The 22,600-nt window shown below is 40.8% G+C and overlaps 1 protein-coding gene across 1 annotated transcript in view; it reads right to left on the minus strand.

Moving 5' to 3' along the window:
* The window catches only part of nfkb1 (nuclear factor of kappa light polypeptide gene enhancer in B-cells 1), a 64,662-nt gene extending 43,284 nt beyond the window's left edge, over positions 1-21,378 (minus strand). Inside the window, exons 1-5 of the mRNA XM_055160085.1 lie at positions 21,069-21,378; positions 15,364-15,406; positions 10,117-10,192; positions 3,491-3,531; positions 3,282-3,380 (exon numbers count right to left, since the gene is read on the minus strand). Of these exons, the coding sequence (XP_055016060.1) occupies positions 3,282-3,380; positions 3,491-3,531; positions 10,117-10,192; positions 15,364-15,399 (252 nt within the window). The 5' untranslated portion in view covers positions 15,400-15,406; positions 21,069-21,378. The remainder of the gene's footprint in view (positions 1-3,281; positions 3,381-3,490; positions 3,532-10,116; positions 10,193-15,363; positions 15,407-21,068) is intronic.
* Positions 21,379-22,600: the final 1,222 nt, after the last annotated feature.

Here is a 22,600-nt window from a genome sequence, read left to right on the forward strand (position 1 = left end):
GTTTTAGTCCTGGTTTAGTCCTGGTTTAGACCTGGTTTAGACCTGGTTTTGGCCCTGGTTTAGTCCTGGTTTACACCTGGTTTAGCCCTGGTTTTAGTCCTGTTTAAACCCAGTTTTAGTCCTGGTTTTGGCCCCGTTTAGATCTGGTTTAGTCCTGGTTTAGTCCTGGTTCCAGTCCCTGGTTCAGTCCTGGTTCAGTCCTAGTTCAGTCCTGGTTTAGTCCCGATTCAGCCCTGGTTCAGCCCTGGTCCAGCCCTGGTTCAGTCCCTGGTTCAGTCCTGGTTTAGTCCTGGTCCAGCCCTGGTTCAGCCCTGGTTCAGTCCTGGTTCAGTCCTGGTTTAGTCCTGGTTTCAGCCCTGGTTCAGTCCTGGTTCAGTCCTGGTTCAGTCCCTGGTTCAGTCCTGGTTTAGTCCCAATTCAGCCCTGGTTCAGTCCTGGTCCAGCCCTGGTTCAGTCCTGGTTCAGTCCTGGTTTAGTCCTGGTTCAGTCCTGGTTCAGCCCTGGTTCAGTCCTGGTTCAGTCCTGGTTTAGTCCTGGTTCAGTCCCTGGTTCAGTCCTGGTTCAGTCCTGGTTCAGTCCCTGGTTCAGTCCTGGTTTAGTCCTGGTTCAGTCCTGGTTCCCTGGTTCAGTCCTGGTTCAGTCCTGGTTCAGTCCTGGTTTAGTCCTGGTTCAGTCAGTCCTGGTTCAGTCCTGGTTTAGACCTGGTTCAGTCCTGGTTCAGTCCTGGTTCAGTCCTGGTTCAGTCCTGGTTCAGTCCTGGTTCCTGGTTTAAACCGCTGTTGGTGGGTGACATAAACGTGTCTTTAAAATGAGGTGAAATGAGACGGAGGAATCTGGGGTTTTCCCTGGTCCTGGTCTGAACACGTGAGAACGACGTGATGAAGAGAGCAGACCGTCGCACACTGAACACTGACACACACACACAGACACACAGACACACACACACACACACACACACACACACACACACACACACACACACACACACACAGACACACACACACACACAGACAGGACGCACACACAGACGTAAACAAAGGGGACACACACAGGGGACATAAACATTACCACACACAATCACAAACACACACATGCACAGGGGCATAGACACACACACACACACACACACAGGGCAGGAAATGGCCCGTGCAGTTCCTCTTGGTGTCCACAAGGGGCACAAGTGTCATGGGACCATAGACTAGACTTGGACTGTGAATCAAAGCGACCAAAGACTCTATATTAAAGACGATATTCTGACACTGACGTATAATTATCGGAGTAGCGGCATAAACATTATTTTTCAAGTGTCCCACTACTTTGACACTTTTTTTTTTCATTGTCAGAGTAGAGGCACTTTACTATTTTTCAAACGGTCCACTTTTCCGACATGAATAATGTTAATGTGAGCCTATTATACTTTGTGCGCTCGTATATCATAAGATGCTCGGGCCGGTGCAAAGATCTTGATCAGAGAAGACTTCGGCCACAGAGGATAACAGACAGTGGGAAAATGTCCAAACTGATCGTTGTGAGAAACAGTCATGCGTTTTAATATAATATCTGTCTATTAATGCAAGGAACATCTGTCTGTGTCTCTGTCTGTTCCACACGTCACTCTCGGAAGATGTCATCCTAATGGTACGGGTGTGTGCAGTGCCAAGTTTCATGTTGTAAGGGCAAAAAATGGCAAAGATGTGGTTATGTATAATATAATATTATAATATATGATCGTATAATACATAATATTTGTCGGAATAGCAATATTAAAAAGTGTCGGAAAACCGGCATGTCTTAAATAGAGGCATGTCGTAATGAAGGGATGTTGGAATAGTCAGCGGAGCTCTCAAACAGCCAGACAGGAGCGAGGTTGTTGAAAGTATTTGCTCGTTCCCTCCTGCACTCATGGATCTATAAAATAATTGGATAGAGTATTTCTGCTTAGAGCTGTGTTGAGTCAGTGTAGTGGCCACTCCATGGTACTACAGCGAAAAAAATCCCTCCAGATCAGTCCTGATAATCACATGGACTGAATCACATGAGCAAACTATGACACGGACTAACTGACAAACACACGGACTAACTGACATCAGACGGACTAAATGACAATCGCACGGACCAACTGACAATCACACGGACTAACTGACAATCACATGGACCAACTGACAATATCACAAGGACTAACTGACAATCACATGGACTAACTGACAAATACATGGACTAACTGACAAATACATGGACTAACTGACATCAGACGACTAAATGACAATCACATGGACCAACTGACAATCACATGGACTAACTGACAATATCACATGGACCAACTGACAATCACATGGACTAACTGACAATCACACGGACCAACTGACAATCACACGGACTAACTGACAATCACATGGACCAACTGACAATATCACATGGACTAACTGACAATCACATGGACTAACTGATTATCACAAGGACTAACTGACAATCACAAGGACTAACTGACAATCACAAGGACTAACTGATAATCACTTGGACTAACTGACAAATACATGGACTAACTGATCAAACTATGACATGGACTAACTGACAAATACATGGACTAACTGATCAAACTATGACATGGACTAACTGACAATCACATGGACCAACTGATAATCACATGGGACTAACTGATAATCACATGAACTAACTGACAATCACACGGACTAACTGACAATCACACGGACTAACTGACAATCACACGGACCAACTGACAATATCACATGGACTAACTGACAATCACATGGACTAACTGACAAATACATGGACTAACTGATAAATACATGGACTAACTGATAATCACATGGACCTTTTCTCAATTCGAAACCCTTCAGTTGTCTTAAAAAACGCTTTATGATCGTTCGCGCAGGCTCCGCTCTAGCTCCTCTCGCTCTGATTGGTCAAAGCGATCACGTGATACATAAGACCGTAGTCCTTGTGCGCAAACGTGTGCATTGGTGTGGCACGTTTAAGGGTTAGGGAGCCACAGGAAGTACCTACTCAGACTAGGTTTATCTAGAAACATGCGCTATTGAGCTCGGCCAACTGACTTGAACGGGCGGCCATGTTTAGACGTCGGGGTTTGAAAAGAAGGCACCTGATTTGTCTATACTTAAAATTAATATATCTCGATTTAAGGACAAAATAACGAAATAAAAACACAAGGATCATGTTGAGTGAGTTATTACAAACATTTTAACATGTTCACTTTCCATTTGGAACGCAGCGGTGTAGTTCTGCTGTAGTCTTAGTCTTACCTTCACAGTGGGGTATGTTTTCCTGTTCTTCTCGCTGGAGGCCCCTGGCAGACCTCCGTGTGACGGGCCCTCACAGCCGTACCGGAACCTGAAGCCTCTCTGCGCAAAGACAACAGGGAAGACAGGAAAAAAATAAATAAATAAATTTAAAAGAAATCAAATGTAAATAAAAGGTATCATGAGCTAAAACGTCTTAAATGTTTCCTCACCTGTTTTGGCTGTTCAATAATTTGGAGATATGGACCATCCACTGAAACAGAAACATTCAACCAATCAGAGAAGAGAGTAAAGTTTAAAGCCCGCCCCTTTTTGGATTCACAGCTCTGATTGGTGGAAAAATGAACACGTAAAAATAATTCAAACCATGTAACGAACCAGGACTAAACCAGGACTAAGGAAGAACTCAACCAGGTTTAAAGGGCCCACAGGTTGTCGGTGTGATTCCAATTTCCCACAGATGAATTTTGTTGTGTCCTTGGGCAAGACACTTAATGGTTAATGTTGTTTCCTCGTCACAAACAGACCTGGAGTTGTGTTTTGATTCATTCACAAATGATTAACAAACAAACAAACCCTGCGTCTTTAGGCTGAGTTCTTCTTTCAAACTGAAAACACTCTGTTCCACATTGTGATGTCATGTGCTAATACAGGAAGTTCTCCAGTGTATCATACACTTTTACTAGAAACCGATTGCACACGACCGTGACCGGCAATCACATGGACCATCTGACAAACAATCACATGGACTAACTGACAATCACGTGGACTAACTGACAATCACATGGACTAACTGACAATCACATGGACTAACTGACAATCACATGGACTAACTGACAATCACGTGGACTAACTGACATACAATCACATGGACTAACCGACAATCACATGGACTAACCGACAATCACATGGACTAACTGACAATCATGTGGACTAACTGACAAACACATGGACTAACTGATCAAACTATCACATGGACTAACTGACAATCACATGGACTAACTGACAATCACATGAACTAACTGACAATCACATGGACTAACTGACAAACACATGGACTAACTGACAATCACATGGACTAACTGACAATCACATGGACTAACCGACAATCACATGGACTAACCGACAATCACACGGACTAACTGACAAACACATGGACTAACTGACAATCATGTGGACTAACTGACATACAATCACATGGACTAACCGACAATCACATGGACTAACCGACAATCACATGGACTAACTGAAAATCACGTGGACTAACTGACAAACACGTGGACTAACCGACAATCACATGGACTAACTAACAAACACATGGGCTAACTGACAATCATGTGGACTAACTGACATACAATCACGTGGACTAACTGACAAACACGTGGACTAACCGACAATCACATGGACTAACTAACAATCACATGGACTAACTGACAATCATGTGGACTAACTGACATACAATCACATGGACTAACTGACAAACACGTGGACTAACTGACAAATAATCACATGGACTAACTAACAAACACATGGGCTAACTGACAAACAATATCACATGGACTAACTGACAAACACGTGGACTAACTGACAAACACATGGACTAACTGACAAATAATCACATGGACTAACTGACAAATAATCACATGGACTAAATGACAAATAATCACATGGACTAACTAACAAACACATGGGCTAACTGACAAACAATATCACATGGACTAACTAACAAACACATGGGCTAACTGACAAACAATATCACATGGACTAACTGACAAACACATGGACTAACTGACAAATAATCCGATGGACTAACTGATCAAACTATGACATGGAAAATGAACTTTGATCACAGAGGTGAGACAGGAAACAGTGACTGCACCTCCTCCTCCACAACGCTCAACTCAACAACTACAACATGTATTACAAGTATTACATGTACAGTATTACACTACAACAAGTATTACTAAAACAAGTACCACAACAAACAACAACAACAACAACAACAAGTACCACTACTACTTTAACAAATACTACAAGTACTAATATAACAAACACTATAACACGTATTACTACTACAAATACTACAACAAGTACTATCACAACAAGAACTACAACTTGTACCACTACTACTACAACAAGTACTACAACAACAAATACTATAACAACACCAACTACAACTTGTACCACTACTACAACAACAAGCACTACTACAAGTACCACAACAAATATTAAAATAAGTACAACTACAAGTAGTACAGCAACAATTACTATCACAACAAGAACAACAACTTGAACCACTACTACTACAACAAATACTACAACAAGTACTACAACAAATACGACAACAAGTACTACAACAAATTCGACAAAAAGTACTACCACTACTACTAGTATCGGTGCAATTCCAGCTCCCACACATCAACTGAATACTGCCGTTGTGTTCTTTGGCAAGACACTTACCCCATCTCTCCTCTACTACTACTACTACTACTACTACTACTACTACTACTACTACTACTACTACTACTACATTGTAAAATTTTACTCATTTTAATTGCAGTCTTATTTGAAGAAGTAGATAAAAAAAAAAAAAAGAAAGAAAGTAGCAGCTGTATCTATCCTGTAATACATAATAATACAATTTAATAATTTTTCATAAGTACTTTTTTTTTTAATGAACTTTAAGAACTAATTTGGTTGCCTTGTATATATATTTTTTTTTTTTTTTTTTTTTTTTGACCAGATAATATTTATGTCTGCAATAAATAATAAAACAAATAAAAATAAATTTCAGCACACTTCCCATCTGTACAGTAACTCATTTATGTAGGTAAATAAAAGTAAAGTGCAGTAAAGCGTGGTAAAGTGTTGTAAAAGCAGTGAAAGAGGAAGTGAGAGGAAGCAGCAGAGCGTCACGAAACTCCAATTTCATCTGAAGACTTTCCCTGGCTCAGACCCGAACCAAACGTTTCTACCTCGAAAGCCGCACGCTCTTTGATTTTAGCATTTATGGCTCTCAAATCCTCTTTCCTCAATACGGAGCCCAGGTTCTACAGCGAGACCAAAACCGAGAGGAAAACTGGACTAAAATCGGGCCCAACTAAGTCCAAATTTAAGGAACTGTGTTAGTATCTAGTCCTGTAATTGAAAAAAACTAAGGTTGTAAGGTAGAGCTGTTTAATGTCACACTGTGGAACATTCCGGACATACCAGTGACGTAACCATAGCAACCAGCAGGTGGAAAAAAAGCACCAAAATGTTACGTAATGAAGTGCACAATCGGCGAAAGTTATATTCGATTTGAACGTGTTTATCTCGTATCTGGAGACAAAATTAGGTGAATTTTATAGAATTAAAATTTTAAAAAATCTTTAAACCGGATGTAAAAGAGGATTAACTGAGCAAACAAACAGCCGACAAAGAGACGGAGACTAAATCCAGACTAACCAGGTCTAAACCAGGACTAAAGCAAAACCTGCTCAACAAGAAAATACATTTTATGTACACACGCAAATACATATGTCTGTTCTTCTCTGTTACGGAGACTAAACCAGGACTAAACCAGGTCTAAACCAGGTCTAAGCCAGGTTTAACTCAGTTCTAAACCAGGTCTAAATCAGAGATAAACCAGGTCTAAATTAGGTCTAAACCAGGTCTAAATTTTTTCTAAATCGGTTCTAAACCAGGTCTACACTGGGACTAAACCAAGTCTAAACCAAAACTAAACCAGCACTAAACAAGGTCTAAGTCATGTCTAAACTAGGACTAAGCCAGGTTTAACTCAGTTCTAAACCAGGTCTAAACCAGTTCCAAACCAAGTCTAAACCAGGACTAAACCAGGTCTAAACCAGGTTTAAGTCAATTCCAAACCAGGATTAAACCAGGTCTAAATTAGGTCTAAACCAGGTCTAAATCAGGTCTAAACCGGGACTAAACCAGGTCTAAACTGGGACTAAACAAGGTCTAAACCAGGACTAAACAAGGTCTAAATCATGTCTAAACTAGGACTAAGCCAGGTTTAATACAGGTCTAAACCAGGACTAAATCAGTTCTAAACCAGGTCCAAACCAGTTCCAAACCAAGTCTAAACCAGGTCTAAACCAGTTCCAAACCAAGTCTAAACCAGGACTAAACCAGGTCTAAACCAGGTTTAAGTCAATTCCAAACCAGGATTAAACCAGGTCTAAATTAGGTCTAAACCAGGTCTAAATCAGGTCTAAAACAGGTCTAAACCAGGTCTAAACCGGGACTAAACCAGGTCTAAACTGGGACTAAACAAGGTCTAAACCAGGACTAAACAAGGTCTAAATCATGTCTAAACTAGGACTAAGCCAGGTTTAATACAGGTCTAAACCAGGACTAAATCAGTTCTAAACCAGGTCCAAACCAAGTCTAAACCAGGTCTAAACCAGTTCCAAACCAAGTCTAAACCAGGTCTAAATCAGTTCTTAACCTGGTTTAACTCAGTTCTAAACCAGGTCTAAGGCAGAGTACAGAGCGCTGCACGAGAGGCACATCCTGTTCTGAGGTTGTGGTCGCTGCAAAACAAGAAATAAGAAATATTTCTAATTCAGATGTGAGATTCATCTGTGCGTGAGCATCTTTAAACCTCTTCAACTGCGGTGATTCAAACGAAAACTTGTATTGAAACTAGAAACTCATTTGAGCAGGTATCAATACTACAAAAAAATCCCATTTACAAACAGAAATTAACACTGAATCTGAATTTCTTTAGAAGAATCTTGAGCTGCTTCAAAACAAGTATAAGAGCACATGGACCTGGTTTAGACCTGGTTTAGACCTGGTTTAGACCTGGTTTAGAACTAATTTAGACCTGGTTTAGACCTGGTTTAATCCTGGTTTAGACTAATTTAGACCTGGTTTAGTCCTGGTTTAGACCTAATTTAGATGTTTTTAGTCCTGGTTTTAGACCTAATTTAGACCTGGTTTAGACCTGGTTTAGAACTAATTTAGACCTGGTTTAGACCTGGTTTAATCCTGGTTTAGACTAATTTAGACCTGGTTTAGTCCTGGTTTAGACCTAATTTAGATGTGGTTTAGTCCTGGTTTAGACCTAATTTAGACCTGGTTTAGACCTGGTTTAGACTTGATTTAGACCTGGTTTAGTCCTGGTTCAACCCTGATTTAGACCTAATTTAGTCTTGGTTTAGACCTGGTTTAGACCTAATATAGACCTAATTTAGACCTAGTTTAGACCTGATTTAGTTCTGGTTTAGTCCTGGTTTAGACCTGATTTAGACCTGATTTAGACCTGGTTTACACCTGATTTAGACCTGGTTTAGACCTGGTTAGACCTGGTTTAGACCTGGTTTAGACCTAATTTAGACCTGGTTTAGACCTAATTTAGACCTGGTTTAGACCTGGTTTAGACCTAATTTAGACCTGATTTAGACCTGGTTTAATCCTGGTTCAACCCTAATTTAGACCTAGTTTAGACCTGGTTTAGTCCTGGTTTAGACCTGGTTTAGTCCTGGTTTAGACCTGGTTTAGACCTGATTTAGACCTGGTTTAGACCTGGTTTAGACCTGGTTTAGACCTGGTTTAGACCTGGTTTAGTCCTGGTTTAGACCTGATTTAGACCTGGTTTAGTCCTGGTTTAGACCTGGTTTAGACCTAATTTAGACCCGGTTCACCAGAAAAGTTACACGATGCACCTTTAGTTTGGAAATCGAGGTTGTGTTGAAATAAAGACCAGATTAAGTCCGACTTGAGTGACAGAGCCTCAGACGGAGCAGTGCCTCCCGTTAGCGTCACATCCCCAGGAAATATTGATGACCTCAGCCGCATCAATAAACTCAACACCCACCTGTGATCAGAGGGGATTTCCAAATGTCACCTGTGCTGAACAAACACTGCACCAGAACTGGGACTGCACCGAGACTAATCCTAGAACTGAACCAGGACTAGACCAGGACTAAAGCAGAACTAGAACAGCAGTAAACAAAGTGTAAATCAGGACTAAACAGAGCTCAAGACAGAAGTGTGAACGATCAGAAATGACATCACTGACAAATGAATAGTCCTGGTTTAGTCCTGGTTCAGTCCTGGTTCAGCCCTGGTTTAGTCCTGGTTTAGTCCTGGTTTAGTCCTGGTTTAGTCCTGGTTTAGTCCTGGTTTAGTCCTGGTTTAGTCCTGGTTTAGTCCTGGTTCCTGGTTAGTCCTGGTTTAGTCCTGGTTTAGTCCTGGTTCAGTCCTGGTCCAGTCCTGGTCAGTCCTGGTCCTGTCCTGGTCCTAGTCCTGGTTTAGTCCTGGTCCAGTCCTGGTCTAGTCCTGGTTAGTCCTGGTCCAGTCCTGGTTTAGTCCTGGTTCAGTCCTGGTCCAGTCTTGGTCCAGTTTCTGGTTTAGCCCTGGTTTAGTCCTGGTTTAGTCCTGGTTCAGTCCTGGTCCAGTCCTGGTCCAGTCCTGGTCCAGTCCTGGTTCAGCCCTGATTTAGGATCTGGTTTAGGATCTGGTTTAGCCCTGTTTTAGTCCTGGTTCAATCCTGATCTAGTATTGGTCCAGCCCTGGTTCAATCCTGGTCTAGTCCTAGTCTAGTCCTGGTCTAGTCCTGGTCTAGTCCTGGTCTAGTCCTGGTCTAGTTCTGATTTAGCCTTGGTTCAGTCCTGGTTCAGTCCTGGTTCAATTCTGGTTTAGTCCTGGTTTAGTCCTAGTCCAGTCCTGGTTCAGCGCTAGATTAGACCTGGTTTAGCCCTGGTTTAGGATCTGGTTTAGCCCTATTTTAGTCCTGGTTCATTCCTGATCTAGTCCTGGTCCAGTCCTGGTCTCTTTCCCCTGACCTCTGTAGTTCTTTACCCCAGTATTCGTATGAGACTCGTACCTGTGCGCAGCGTTGGATTCTGGGTCAGGACCGGGTACGGGTTGTAGTCCCAGGTCGGGTCCATCATCTCAAACATCTACAACACACAGACACACACGCGATAAAACAAAAAAAAAAACACAACACACTTTTATACAGTCAAAAAAAAAAAAAAACTGAAGAAACAAACAAAAAAAAAATACAAAATGAAAGTAGAGAGTTTTGGGCGGGTACGGGGGGTTTTTTGGAAGCAGGTCTTTTCTTGAATTCAGGAGAACAACGATTACTCAAACTCGCATGAATCATTCTAAACACAACGTCAGAGCATCAGTGAGAAGAAAACTGTGAATAAACAGTGAATAAAAACTGAGTAAGTCGAGAAACTTTTCAAGAGACGAGACGTGACGCGAGATTTTGACGTAATTTTCAATAAATACTGTGATCCATTAATAGTAATAATAAGGACATTTTAAATCACAATATTAATAAAAATGCATTGTTTAACTTTTCTTCACGGAGATGTTATTGCTTGGTCTGGAATGTTTCGCAGTGCGGCATTAAAGGTTTCTGTTTTCATTGTACGGAAGCCGAGAGGGGTCACGACAAACGCAAACGCCGCGACGAATACAAACGCGACAACACGACAAAAAGCCACAACAAACAGAAAAAAGCCACAACGGAAATGACCGTGGGAGTCTATTTTAATGCAAACGCCGCAACAAATACAAACGCCACAACACAAACGCAAACGCCGCGACGAATACAAACGCGACAACACGACAAAAAGCCACAACAAACCAAAAAAAAAGCCACAACGGAAATAACCGTGGGACTCTATTTTAATGCAAACGCCGCAACAAATACAAACGCCGCAACACGTTAAAAAGCCGCAACACGTTAAAAAGCCGCAACACGTTAAAAAGCCGCAACACGTTAAAAAGCCGCAACACGTTAAAAAGCCGCAACACGTTAAAAAGCCACAACACGTTAAAAAGCCACAACACATTAAAAAGCCACAACACGTTAATAAGCCACAACACATCAAAAAGCCACAACGGAAATGACCGCGGGACTCTATTTTAATGCAAACGCCACAAGACAAAAGCAAATGCCGCAACACATTAAAAAGCCAAAACACATTAAAAAGCCACAACACATTAAAAAGCCACAACGGAAATGACCACGGGACTCTATTTTAATGCAAACGCCACAACACAAAAGCAAATGCCGCAACACATTAAAAAGCCGCAACACATAAAAAAGCCACAATACATCAAAAAGCCGCAACACATTAAAAAGCCACAACACATTAAAAAGCCACAACGTAAGTGACCGCGGGACTCTATTTTCCGACGGACCGATCAAGCGGCAAGTGAAGAAGAAGAACTACAACGTGAAAAGTAAAGGAACGGAGGAGTTGGAAACGTAAGTAAAAGTAATTTATTGTTTTATCATTATTCGTTTCATGAGCAATGAAGAAGAAAAAAACATATACAAGTCGCACTTTCGGGGGAAATTTATTTAATAAAATCAGAGACCAGGAACCGACATTTCATCTTGAAAGGCAAGTTCTAGTAACAACAACAGAACAGAGAACAACAGACTGAATAGGCGTTAATATGTTAACGTGGGGCTGGGAGATATGGAGCAAAAAAATATAAAATAATAAAAAATAACCTCCCAAATCCACTATAAAAACAAATTCCACAATGTTCATTTTGGAACAAAGTGCTTCTGTGACATTAATAAAAACATCCCTGTATACAAAAATAATACATATTGCCTTCTATTCATTCAAAGTTAAATTAAAACAACTCAACTCAAGCTCATCTTTGCATTAAGTCTGTAAACGTACGAGAACCATGGGCTCAGGAGGTTCTTTATTTTAACAGATCCATGTTCCTCACCAGCGTCAGGAGCTCTGAGGTTTCCCACAATCCACTGCAGATCAAACCCAAAGTTGTACAAGTGACACTTCAGCAGATTATTAATTAACATTTTCTGCATAAATAAACTTTACATGACTAAACTTTACAACATATAAAGCATAACGACTATAGAACCACATCAGCCCATTTGAGATTATCACGTGTTTAATGCAACTTTGATCACATTTGTTTACGTTTTACAGAAACAAAACTTAAAACCGCATGGCTCATTTGCGTAAACTGCAGTGCCACGACTTCAGTGGGACTAAATATGAGTGTTCTCTCCGTGGATCTATGAGTGTGTTTACGTGCACATCAGTATCCCGGTTATTATCCATATGTTATGTCAGTATTCGGGAAATGAGAAACCGGGACACTCATATTGGTGTATACATGATCAAATGTAGTATCCCTGTTTCTTGACATAAACTTACAAATGCGCAAGTGCAAAAATGTACCTAATTTAAGTTAATAAACCAGGAAAAATACAAACAGGAAGCTCGGGAGGTTATTTTATGGAGTTATGAGGTATCCCACAATCCACTACACACATCAAACCCAACGTGTAGATGTATTATTAAAATATTCTGCATTAATAAACTCAACTTTATAACATATGAACCATGACCACATCAGCCCGTTTGATCATATAATTCAGCTTTGTCACATTTGTTTACGTTTTACTGAAACTAAAACCACATGGCTCATGAGTATAAACTTTTAGTGCAGATAAAAACAGCTCGCTCCTTGTGCCGCTGATGTGGTTCAGCTTCTGTCGGACTAAAGGACATGACTCAGTGGAATATGTGTGTTTTTTCTGCGACAGAGGAGGTGCTGATGATGGTGAGTCTGTTCTGGGCGTATATCTGTGCAGGTTTAGCGCAGTCATTTCACTCATGTATGGTCACTTTATTTATGTCACTGTTGTTGCGGTGAAAAGACTGAAAAGTGTTTGTCTTCTGGATGCATGCGCACTCAACTTTATGTTGCAGTAACCGGGATACTGCGTTTACATGCCACAGTATCCCGGTTACTGTCGGAAAATACCAGCTACAGTAACCCGGTTTCTCATAGCCGGGATACTGAAACCGTTTACATGCACCATGACGAAACCGGGATACTCAAAAAACCCGATCATAACCGGGATACTCATGTGCATGTATACGTACTCCATGTGACAGAGGAAGTGCTGCTGTTGGCCTCGTCTGTAAACGGTGGAAAAGTTACATGGTGCTAGTAACTTTTGGCATTCACTGCTGTTCGTCCGACGCCTTAAAATCAAAGTATCTCCGTATAATGGAGTTGGTTGTCCTTTTTTTGAGACGAGTTCTGTATCCTCCGGGCTGGTTTTGGCGCCGCCGTGTTGAGTGAGACACACGCAAGGGGAGTGTGGGAGAGGAGGGCGAACAAAAGCGAGGAGGCGGAGGCGCACGGACGAGCACAGAGCCGGTAAATAAGCGAAGCGGCGAAATCAGAATATGTAAGCATTATGGATGGGCATTCGATAAAATTTTCTTAATCGATCGTCGGAAGAATTAACAATCAATTATCGATTAATCATTTACGTTTTTATATTAAAATGATCATCATTATTATTACTATCTGCACTACTAATCTGCATAAATAAATTCAACCTTACGACATATAAACCGTAACGACTCTAGAGCCACATCAATCCGTTTGACATTATAATGTCAGCTTTGTGCAAGTCTCACAGAAATGAAACTTAAAACTGCATGGGAAATTTGCATAAACTAAGTGAAGCAAGTGAAGGAAAACAACAGCTCTTGTGCGCTGATGCGGCACGACTCAGTTGAATACAGGTTAGTGTGACCAGGTCTGCGTTTGTCAAAACCAGGACACCGTACGGGGGGAGGGAGGTGGGGACTCGTCATCAACATTGAGCGACTCTCACCTGGCAAAACTTTTTCCCACTGGACACAGAAACATATGTGCTGCTTTATACACTGTGCACATGGACTCACACTTGTCCCGAACGCAACGGAAAGTGTGGAATTTCTTGTACAAGTCATTGTTAAATACACATTTGTGCTTCAGTACGTTGCAGACTGACCCACTGTTTGTGTCTCGCTCCACACAGCAACCTACATTCGGTTTGTCGATTAAAATGAACATAATCGATGAAATTCTTAATGATCAATTATCGATTAATAATTGACTAATCAAGCCCATCCCTAATAAGCATTATATCGATATATACGATATGTCAAAATCCATATTGAGTTTTAAAAATATCGAGATGTATTTCAAATATCGAGATATCGCCCACCCCTACGTCAGACTCAGCATCAGTTCCAGTTAGAATTATTCCGGTCTTTCTGAATCCCGACAGGATGGTTTCGGTGTCACTGAAGTCCAGGCTTTGTCGATTCATCCAGTGACTTCAGGAAAGTTTCATGGTGCATCCTCCCATTTGCAGTGAAGTCGTGTTCTCCATCACCGCTTTCTGACAGTCCCTCACAAGTTTCTCACTCACTCCAAACTTTCTTTCTGCTGCTCGATTACCGTTTTTGACTGAATATTTCACTTTTACTTGCAGCTCTTTCTGCAGGAGACATGCGCAGTAGAGCCAAGTGACAGTGGTGCAGGAGGAACAGGAGCAGCAGATACTCACACACAAGACTAGAACCTCTCACCGCTTCACTCTCAACATTTTAATATTTAAGTCACACTGGAGTATAAGTCACAGGAAACACCCAAACCATGAAAAAAAGTGCAACTTATAGTCTGAAAAATACGGTAAGTTTAAATCCGAATAATCACTTACATGGTCTTTTTTTTTAAAGCAGAATTAATTTTTATTCAGAATTAAAGCTCTCATGTAAACGTGACAACTGTGAAACTTTCCAGACAAAGCAATAACATCTCCATCAAGAAACGCATTCGACTTGACAGAACGTTCTCCAGAAAAGTTACACTACGCGGCTTTAATTCGGCAGCTCAGGCTTTTTATCGACTTCTGTCTCTTATTTTGCTTTATTTTAATTATTTCCGTGGCATAAAGTCGTTTCAATTTTATAATTTATCGTAATCTAAATGTGTCTCCGCTGTGTAACTCGGAGCGTCCGTCACCATGGAGATGTACAGACTTGCAAGCTAAATTACAGGTCAGATCTGTGGAGAGGCGAGACCACACAGTGAAAATCGATATTTTTTTAAAGATATTTTTGAGGAATAAAAACACCTGTAGTTGAATAAATGTAACACAGATCAGTTTAATGCCATACTGTGGACAATTTAAATCTCCATGGAGACAAACAAGCGGCAAATCCTTTCCAAAAAAGTTACACAGTGCAGCTTTAAATAAGAAGAGCGTTACCTGGGGAGGGTGGAGGTACGGGTCGTCAGTGGCCATCTTTACTCTGCAAAAAAAAAAAAAACACAGAAAAACGTTAAAATTTTTGTACAATTCTCAGTTTTGACAGTTTATTTTTTTATTTAGTTTTACTCAAGATTAAGTAAAAATAATTCTCTTTAGTTTTAGTGAATGAAATGTCAGTCAAATATGTTTTAAAAAGCTCATATTGCTGTATTTTCTGAATTAGAATAGAACAGAATTTGGATCATTTCAGACCTGGAATTGCAAATCTCTACAGAACTAAAGGTAAAAAGGAGCTGCTAACCTGAAAAATACCACTTCATGACATCATAAGGTGGGCGATTAATAAAGGATTTCTTAAACGTGTGTGAAAGAGACGCTTTTCACACGCTTTTAGGGCTGCTCAATTATAGAAAAAAATCATTTTCGCAATTAGTTTAGTCAGTATTGAAATCACAATTATTAGTTACATGATGCATTTTATTTTTATTTATTTAATTTTATTTATTTAGCATTTGCATTTTATTTTTATTTATTTTATTTTATTTATTCAGCATTTGTTATTGACAATTTAAGTAACACTTTCAAATCGAAAATAAAAATAGGTGACAAATCTGTAACTTAGAGCAGTTTTGTGATGTATAAAACATAAAATGAATAAAATACACTTTGAACATGAAATAAAACATAGAAAAACATAAATGTGTCAAAAATAAACTATAGATCCAGCTGTTTTACAATCTCTATATTTTAAAAAAATTAAATAAATACTAGAGCCTGACCGATATGGATTTTGTTGTGGCCGATATGAAACCGATATAATGGGAGTTGGACCTGCCGATAGCCGATATAATCGCCGATATATTTAGTGATGTAAAAATTCACTGTAAATCTTGAATTGATTAAAAAACTTAGGTTTGGCTCTAGTGGATTCTAAATTGGGTTTATTTAGGCAACATTTATTGTTATTCTGACTCTTTACATCATATTTACATACAGTAGATTGGCCTAATGGCATTTTTGCATCACATTCTAGCTACTAGTGATGGGTATTCCAGTTTTTTTTTGTTTTTTTTTTGGAGAACCGGCTCGGCTCACTAAAGCAGCTGGCTCTTTCGGCTCCCAAGCGACTCTTGAGATTGTTTTGTTGCAAGCAGGACTAAACCAGAACTGAACCAGGACTGAGTGTCGGGACTCGGTTTCTATCTTTCTCCTTCACTCGAGCCCAAGATTAGTCCTGGTTTATTCATTTTATGCTGAACTGCAGCCAAATATGCACTTTTTTTTATCCTATGCACACGCAGATTTCTGAAAGTTTCGTTTTCAGCCGCTGCTGCTGTCAAACTACGGGTCTACATGCGGCATGAAGAGAAAAAGTGAGAAAAAGAGAAAACACGGCTCCCAATAAGAAACATGCTCCCGTTGTTCGCTTCAAAGAGTCGGCACTAAGAGCCGCTTCGATCGCGACCGACCCATAACTCCTAGCTAGTAAACTATCGCTATTAGCCTTTAGCCGTAAATGCTGCGCACCGCGGTAATTAATTATATGCATAAATGTGGATCATTCACACGTCTATTCACAGCTCATTTACATATCAATGCTGGTCCAGTAACAAATATACGACCAATATAGTCACTTTACAATAGACCAATAGAAAACAGCCTGTTTATGTGCGGGAGCTACAGCAGCTAACAAAACCTAAACTAGCTTCAAAGTCGATGTATTTCCAACACTCACCGCTCACACAGGCTCCTCCCACATCACAAGTCTGCACTAATAAAAGTCCTTTTAATCCAGACTCAAACCGATTGTCCGAAAAAGAATATAATCTCAGTGTTGCGCACGGCTGCGGGTGTAAACAAACACACGTGAGTGAAGTGACGTCACTCTGGTGGTGTGTTCAGGGACAGTACGACACAGACACAGACAAATTACACCGTAGATAAATACTGATGCGGAGCCACATATTAGGACATTTATCTGTCTGTAAATTGGATTAAATGATAATGTAGAGAGTCTAAGCTTTATAACGAGGTATAACATGCCCACGTGAAATATCGGCCCATATCAGCAAGCATATCAGCCGATATGTCTCCAGGTGCCCATATTGGCCGATAATATCGGCCAGCCGATATATCGGTCAGGCTCTAATAAATACACTAAATAAATATAAAAAAAACAAAAACAAAATTAAAGTTTCAACTACTAACAATTATATGAGTTTGGAGATCGTTTGACACAAATCGAAATCGCGATCAAAATTCAGATTAATTCAAATTAATTAATGAGTGGATCTGGAGCTGGGTCCGGTCTCCCTGATTTCAGAAAGCGTGATTGACAGGTGGATTAACCAATCAGAGAGAGGCGTGCTCTGCTTGCGTTATAAACAAACATGGCCGCTTAAAAAAATACGAGAATTTTTGGACATCTCCTCTCCAAAAATTCTCGTAATATTCAGAATAAAATATAGAACTTCTTTAACCTGAGATAAGTCATAGTTTGGTGCTCTCAGTCCTTTATGTTATTGTTTTTTGTTTTTTTTAAGCAGCCATGTTTGTTTATAACACAAATAGAGCACGCCTCTCTCTGATTGGTTAATCCAATCCATTTTCTTCCGGATGAAGTGGAAGAAAATTGATGGATTAATGAAATTACAATAATTGTTTTTAAAAATGGATGATAACAGCCGTTTCCCGTTTCTGTGACTTAAACTGTGATGCCGAACTGAACCAGGACTGAACTAGGACAAAAACAGGACTAAACCAGGACTAAAACAGGACTGAACCAGGACTAAAACAGGACTAAACCAGGACTAAAACAGGACTGAACCAGGACTAAAACAGGACTAAAACAGGACTAAACCAGGACTAAAACAGGACTGAACCAGGACTAAAACAGGACTAACCAGGACTGAGCCAAGACTGAACCAGGACTGAACTAGGACTTAAACAGGACTAAACCAGGACTGAACTAGGACTTAAACAGGACTAAACCAGGACTGAACTAGGACTTAACAGGACTAAACCAGGACTAAAACAGGACTGAACCAGGACTAAAACAGGACTGAACCAGGACTGAGCCAAGACTAAACCAGGACTAAACCAGGACTGAACCAGGACTAAACCAGGACTGAGCCAAGACTGAACCAGGACTAAAACAGGACTAAACAAGACTGAACAAGGACTGAACCAGGACTAAAACAGGACTAAACCAGGGCTAAACCAGGGCTAAAACAGGACTAAAACAGGACTAAAACAGGACTGAACCAGGACCGAACCAGGACTAAACCAGGACTGAACCAGGTCTAAACCAGGACTGAAACAGGAGTGTCAGGACGGGCCCGGAGTTGTGCCCGGCCCGTGTAGTCGGGTGATCAGGACTTAGACCGGGACCAAGACCAGGACTGAGACCTCGTTTAGTCCTGGTTCAGTCCGACATCACAGTTTAAGTCACGGAAACGGGAAACGGAGACAAATAATGAAGAAAATAGTTGGGGTTTTTTTTCTTCGTTTTCTTATTTTTGGTTTTATTTTGAAAACCGAACGAGCGAATGACACACGGTTTGGTTTGGTCTTTGGTTTTCGAACACCACGATAACATCTCCAAGGAGAAAAGCGGAAAAGTCACACCTTCAAACAGGCGAATATAATCGTGTGACGCTCTGATGTCACCTCACAGTGAGTCTGGTTTGGGTTTGAAGATAAGATTTGTGGAAAGAGAAGTTCCACAGTCGACAGAAGTCTGAGGTCCTAGAGTCAAACGCTGATTTGAAGATTTCACACACGAACAACCACAAATAAAAAGTTTAACCCAAAAGAAAAGCTCCAGGGTCTGTCACAGCACTTATGATTATCACATTTACAAATCCGTTCAAAACATCTAGATTAGAACTACACGGTTATAAAACATTTAATCGTGATTTTTCTTTTTCTATGTTATGTTTCTTCACCGAAAACGCGTCTGGAGTTGTGTTTTGTTTCATTCACATGTTTGAGTAACGCTTTATTATTTGTCTGTCTACGTCTCCAAAGCTCAACGTGCTCTGCTCCACCTTGTGATGTCATGAAGTGGCAGTTTTCGTGTTAACTTTTTCAACTTCTTTTAGCTTTCGTTCGGTAAAGATCAGTTCCAGGAGGCTGAGAGATCCATCCGAATGATTCTGGTGAAGGTGCGTGGAGTTTAAAAACACAGTGGAGCACCTCCTGCATCACCACATGACATCACAAGGTGGAACATCTCATACCAGGACTAAACCAGGTCTAACCCAGGAATAAACTAGGACTAAACCAGGTCTAAGTGTTGGGGACGGGCCCGGAGATGCGCCCACGTAGACTGTCAGGTGATCAAGAAAGAGCCTGGGACCAGCCCGGGACTAAGGCCAGGACTGAGACCAGTACCAGACCGGGACTGGGACCGGGATTAGACCAGGACTGAGACTGGGACTGAGACCAGGACCAGACCAGGACTAGACCAGGACTGAGACTAGGACCAGACCGGGACTGAGACCAGGACTGAGACCAGTACTGAGACCAGGACTGAGACCAGGACTGAGACTGGGACCAGACAACTACTGAGACTAATCCAGGACTAAACTGCTCCTGGTTTAGTCCTAGTTCAGTAGTGTTTTAGACCTGTTTTAGTCCTGTTTTAAACCTAGTTTAGTTCTGGTTTAGACCTAATTTAGACCCGTTTTAGTCCTGGTTTAGTCTTGGTTTAGCTCGTTATCAGTTTTTTCCATTTTTTATTTAAACACAAAATCGAACACTGGAAAAAAACAACTAATTGTTATTATAATTTTTCATTTTGGTTTTGAAGACAAATAATAATTGATATATTTATTTATTTTTTTGGTTTTATTTTGAAAAACTAATGAACAAATGATTCTGAGCGTGTGCTTTTATTACATTCTAAACCAGACATGTCAAAGTCAGGCCCAGGGGCTAAATTTGGTCCTCGATATAATTTTATTTGGCCCCGTGAGATCAAATCAAACATGTATTAGAGCTGCCCGCCGCCTACAGATCGACTTTAGAGACATTATTTATTTAAATTTTGCTTGTTCTGGATTCAATGTTAAAGCAAAACTATTATTAAAAATGTATTTTAATAAGAAAAGGTTTAACTTTACATATCCCAAAAGAAGAGAAAACATAAAATTTTGTTTGGCTCACGACTTAGTCCCAGTTTTTTAATTTTGGCCCTTTAATTTGAGTTTGACACCTCTGATTTAAACTTTTGTGTTGTTGTTTATGTATTTTGCATTATATAAATCTGAAATTATCTAAAATTATGACACATTTTAAATAATTATACTTATACTATTTACTATACTACTGTACTATTTTTTCATCAGAATTTTGATAACGAAGACGATAATAGTCGATCTGTACGTAGTTTATTACTGACTGACAAGACTTTTTCACAACTTTATTTTTGCAAAGTGTGCAAATATTCGCGTCAATATTCGCGTGCTTCTTACGTAAATACGCATCGGTGTAAAAGTTTGCGTAAGTTTAGCTCAAAACTGTCAAATCTACAGTTAATATTTGATTTTTGGTTGACGTTTCGCCCAATGAGGAAGTGAGTAGCACAACAAAGCGCTGAGCCAGACTCCACTGTACCGCGGTAATAACAGGTCAGCGCGGTCACATTTGCGCACCCGGTCCGCGCGTTTTTCCACGTACAAACCGCGCGGCGTACGTACCTGTGCGTCACGTCGAACGGCCTCAAAACGTGAATTCAGTCCCGAAAAGCGGCCGGAGCGGGGCAGGAGAGCGGGGGTGCGGAGCGGAGTGGTCCGAGCGCATGCCGACGCCGCCGCTGCTGCAGAGCCATTTACCGTAAGCTCCCGTGGCTGCAGTGCGTCATGACGTCAGGCGCGCGGCGTGGACGGGAGACGGACGGGTTTTCTTTTTTTTTTTTTTTTTTTTTTTTTTTTTTTTTTTTACGGTGATCGAGGAGAAGTTCGCGGAGGTGAGACGGAGACAGAAGAGAGAAGAGAGTGAGGCGCAGGTGAGACCGAAGAGGAGGAGGAGGAGTGAAGTTTAGTTTCCTTCCCCCTGGAAATTCCCCCTGACGTAGCGCGCGCGCACAGATAGAGCCGAGGAGCGCGAGGGGCCACTCCGCGCGACACCTGGCGAAATGAACCGGGACTAAACCAGGTCTAAACCAGGTCTAAACCGGGACTAATCCAGGTATAAACCAGGACTATACCAGGTCTAAACTAGGTCTAAACCAGGACTAAACCAGGTCTAAATTAGGTCTAAACCAGGACTAAACCAGGACTAAACCAGGTCTAAACCAGGACTAAACCAGGTCTAAACCAGGTCTAAACTAGGTCTAATGCAGGACTAAACCAGGACTAAACCAGGTCTAAAGCAGGTCTAAACCAGGTCTAAACTAGATCTAAACCAGGTCTAAACAAGGACTCAACCAGGACTAAACTAGGTTTAAACTAGGTCTAAACCAGGTCTAAACTAGGTCTAAAGCAGGACTAAACCAGGTCTCAACCAAGGCTAAACCTGACCTAAACCAGGTTTAGAGCAGGTCTAATCCAGGTCTAAACCAGGACTAAACCGGGTCTAACGCAGGTCAAAGCAGGGCAAAACCAGGACTAAACCAGGACTAAAGTAGGAGTAGGACTAAACAAGATCTAAACCAAGACTAAAGCAGATCTAAACCAGGTCTAAACCAGGTATAAAGCAGGTCTAAAGCAGGACTAAACCAGGACTAAAGCGGGGCTGAACCAGGACTAAACCAGGTCTTAGACCCATTTACACAGTTAATCAGTAAAAAAAAAAAAGTCTTATTATTATTATATATTAAGCACAATTAAGTCTTGTTTGCGTGAAGTTGTGTTATAATGTTGTTACCACATCAAAAACAGACCTGGAGTTGTGTTTTGTTTCATTCACACATGTTTGAGTAACGCTTTTGTTGTTATTGTTAGTGTGTCTACAAAGCTCAAAACTCTCTGTTCCACCTTGTGATGTCATGTCGTGGTGGTTTTGAAGTTATCATCTTTACCCTTTATCTTTATAGTTCAGTGGAGATGAGAAACTCCAGGGTTGAAATTGTCTAATGATTCTAGTGAAGGTGTCTAATGATGGAGTTTAAAAACACAGTGGAGTATGTCGTGTATTACCACGTGACATCACAAGGTGGAACAGAGTGTTATCAGTTTGAGGGAAGAACATGTGTGAATGAAACAAAACACAACTCCAGGTCGGTTTGTAA

This window comes from Boleophthalmus pectinirostris, unplaced genomic scaffold, assembly GCF_026225935.1.
Source record: "Boleophthalmus pectinirostris isolate CB_2022bp ecotype Guang Dong unplaced genomic scaffold, ASM2622593v1 HiC_scaffold_3, whole genome shotgun sequence".
In the NCBI taxonomy this organism is placed as follows: domain Eukaryota; kingdom Metazoa; phylum Chordata; class Actinopteri; order Gobiiformes; family Gobiidae; genus Boleophthalmus; species Boleophthalmus pectinirostris.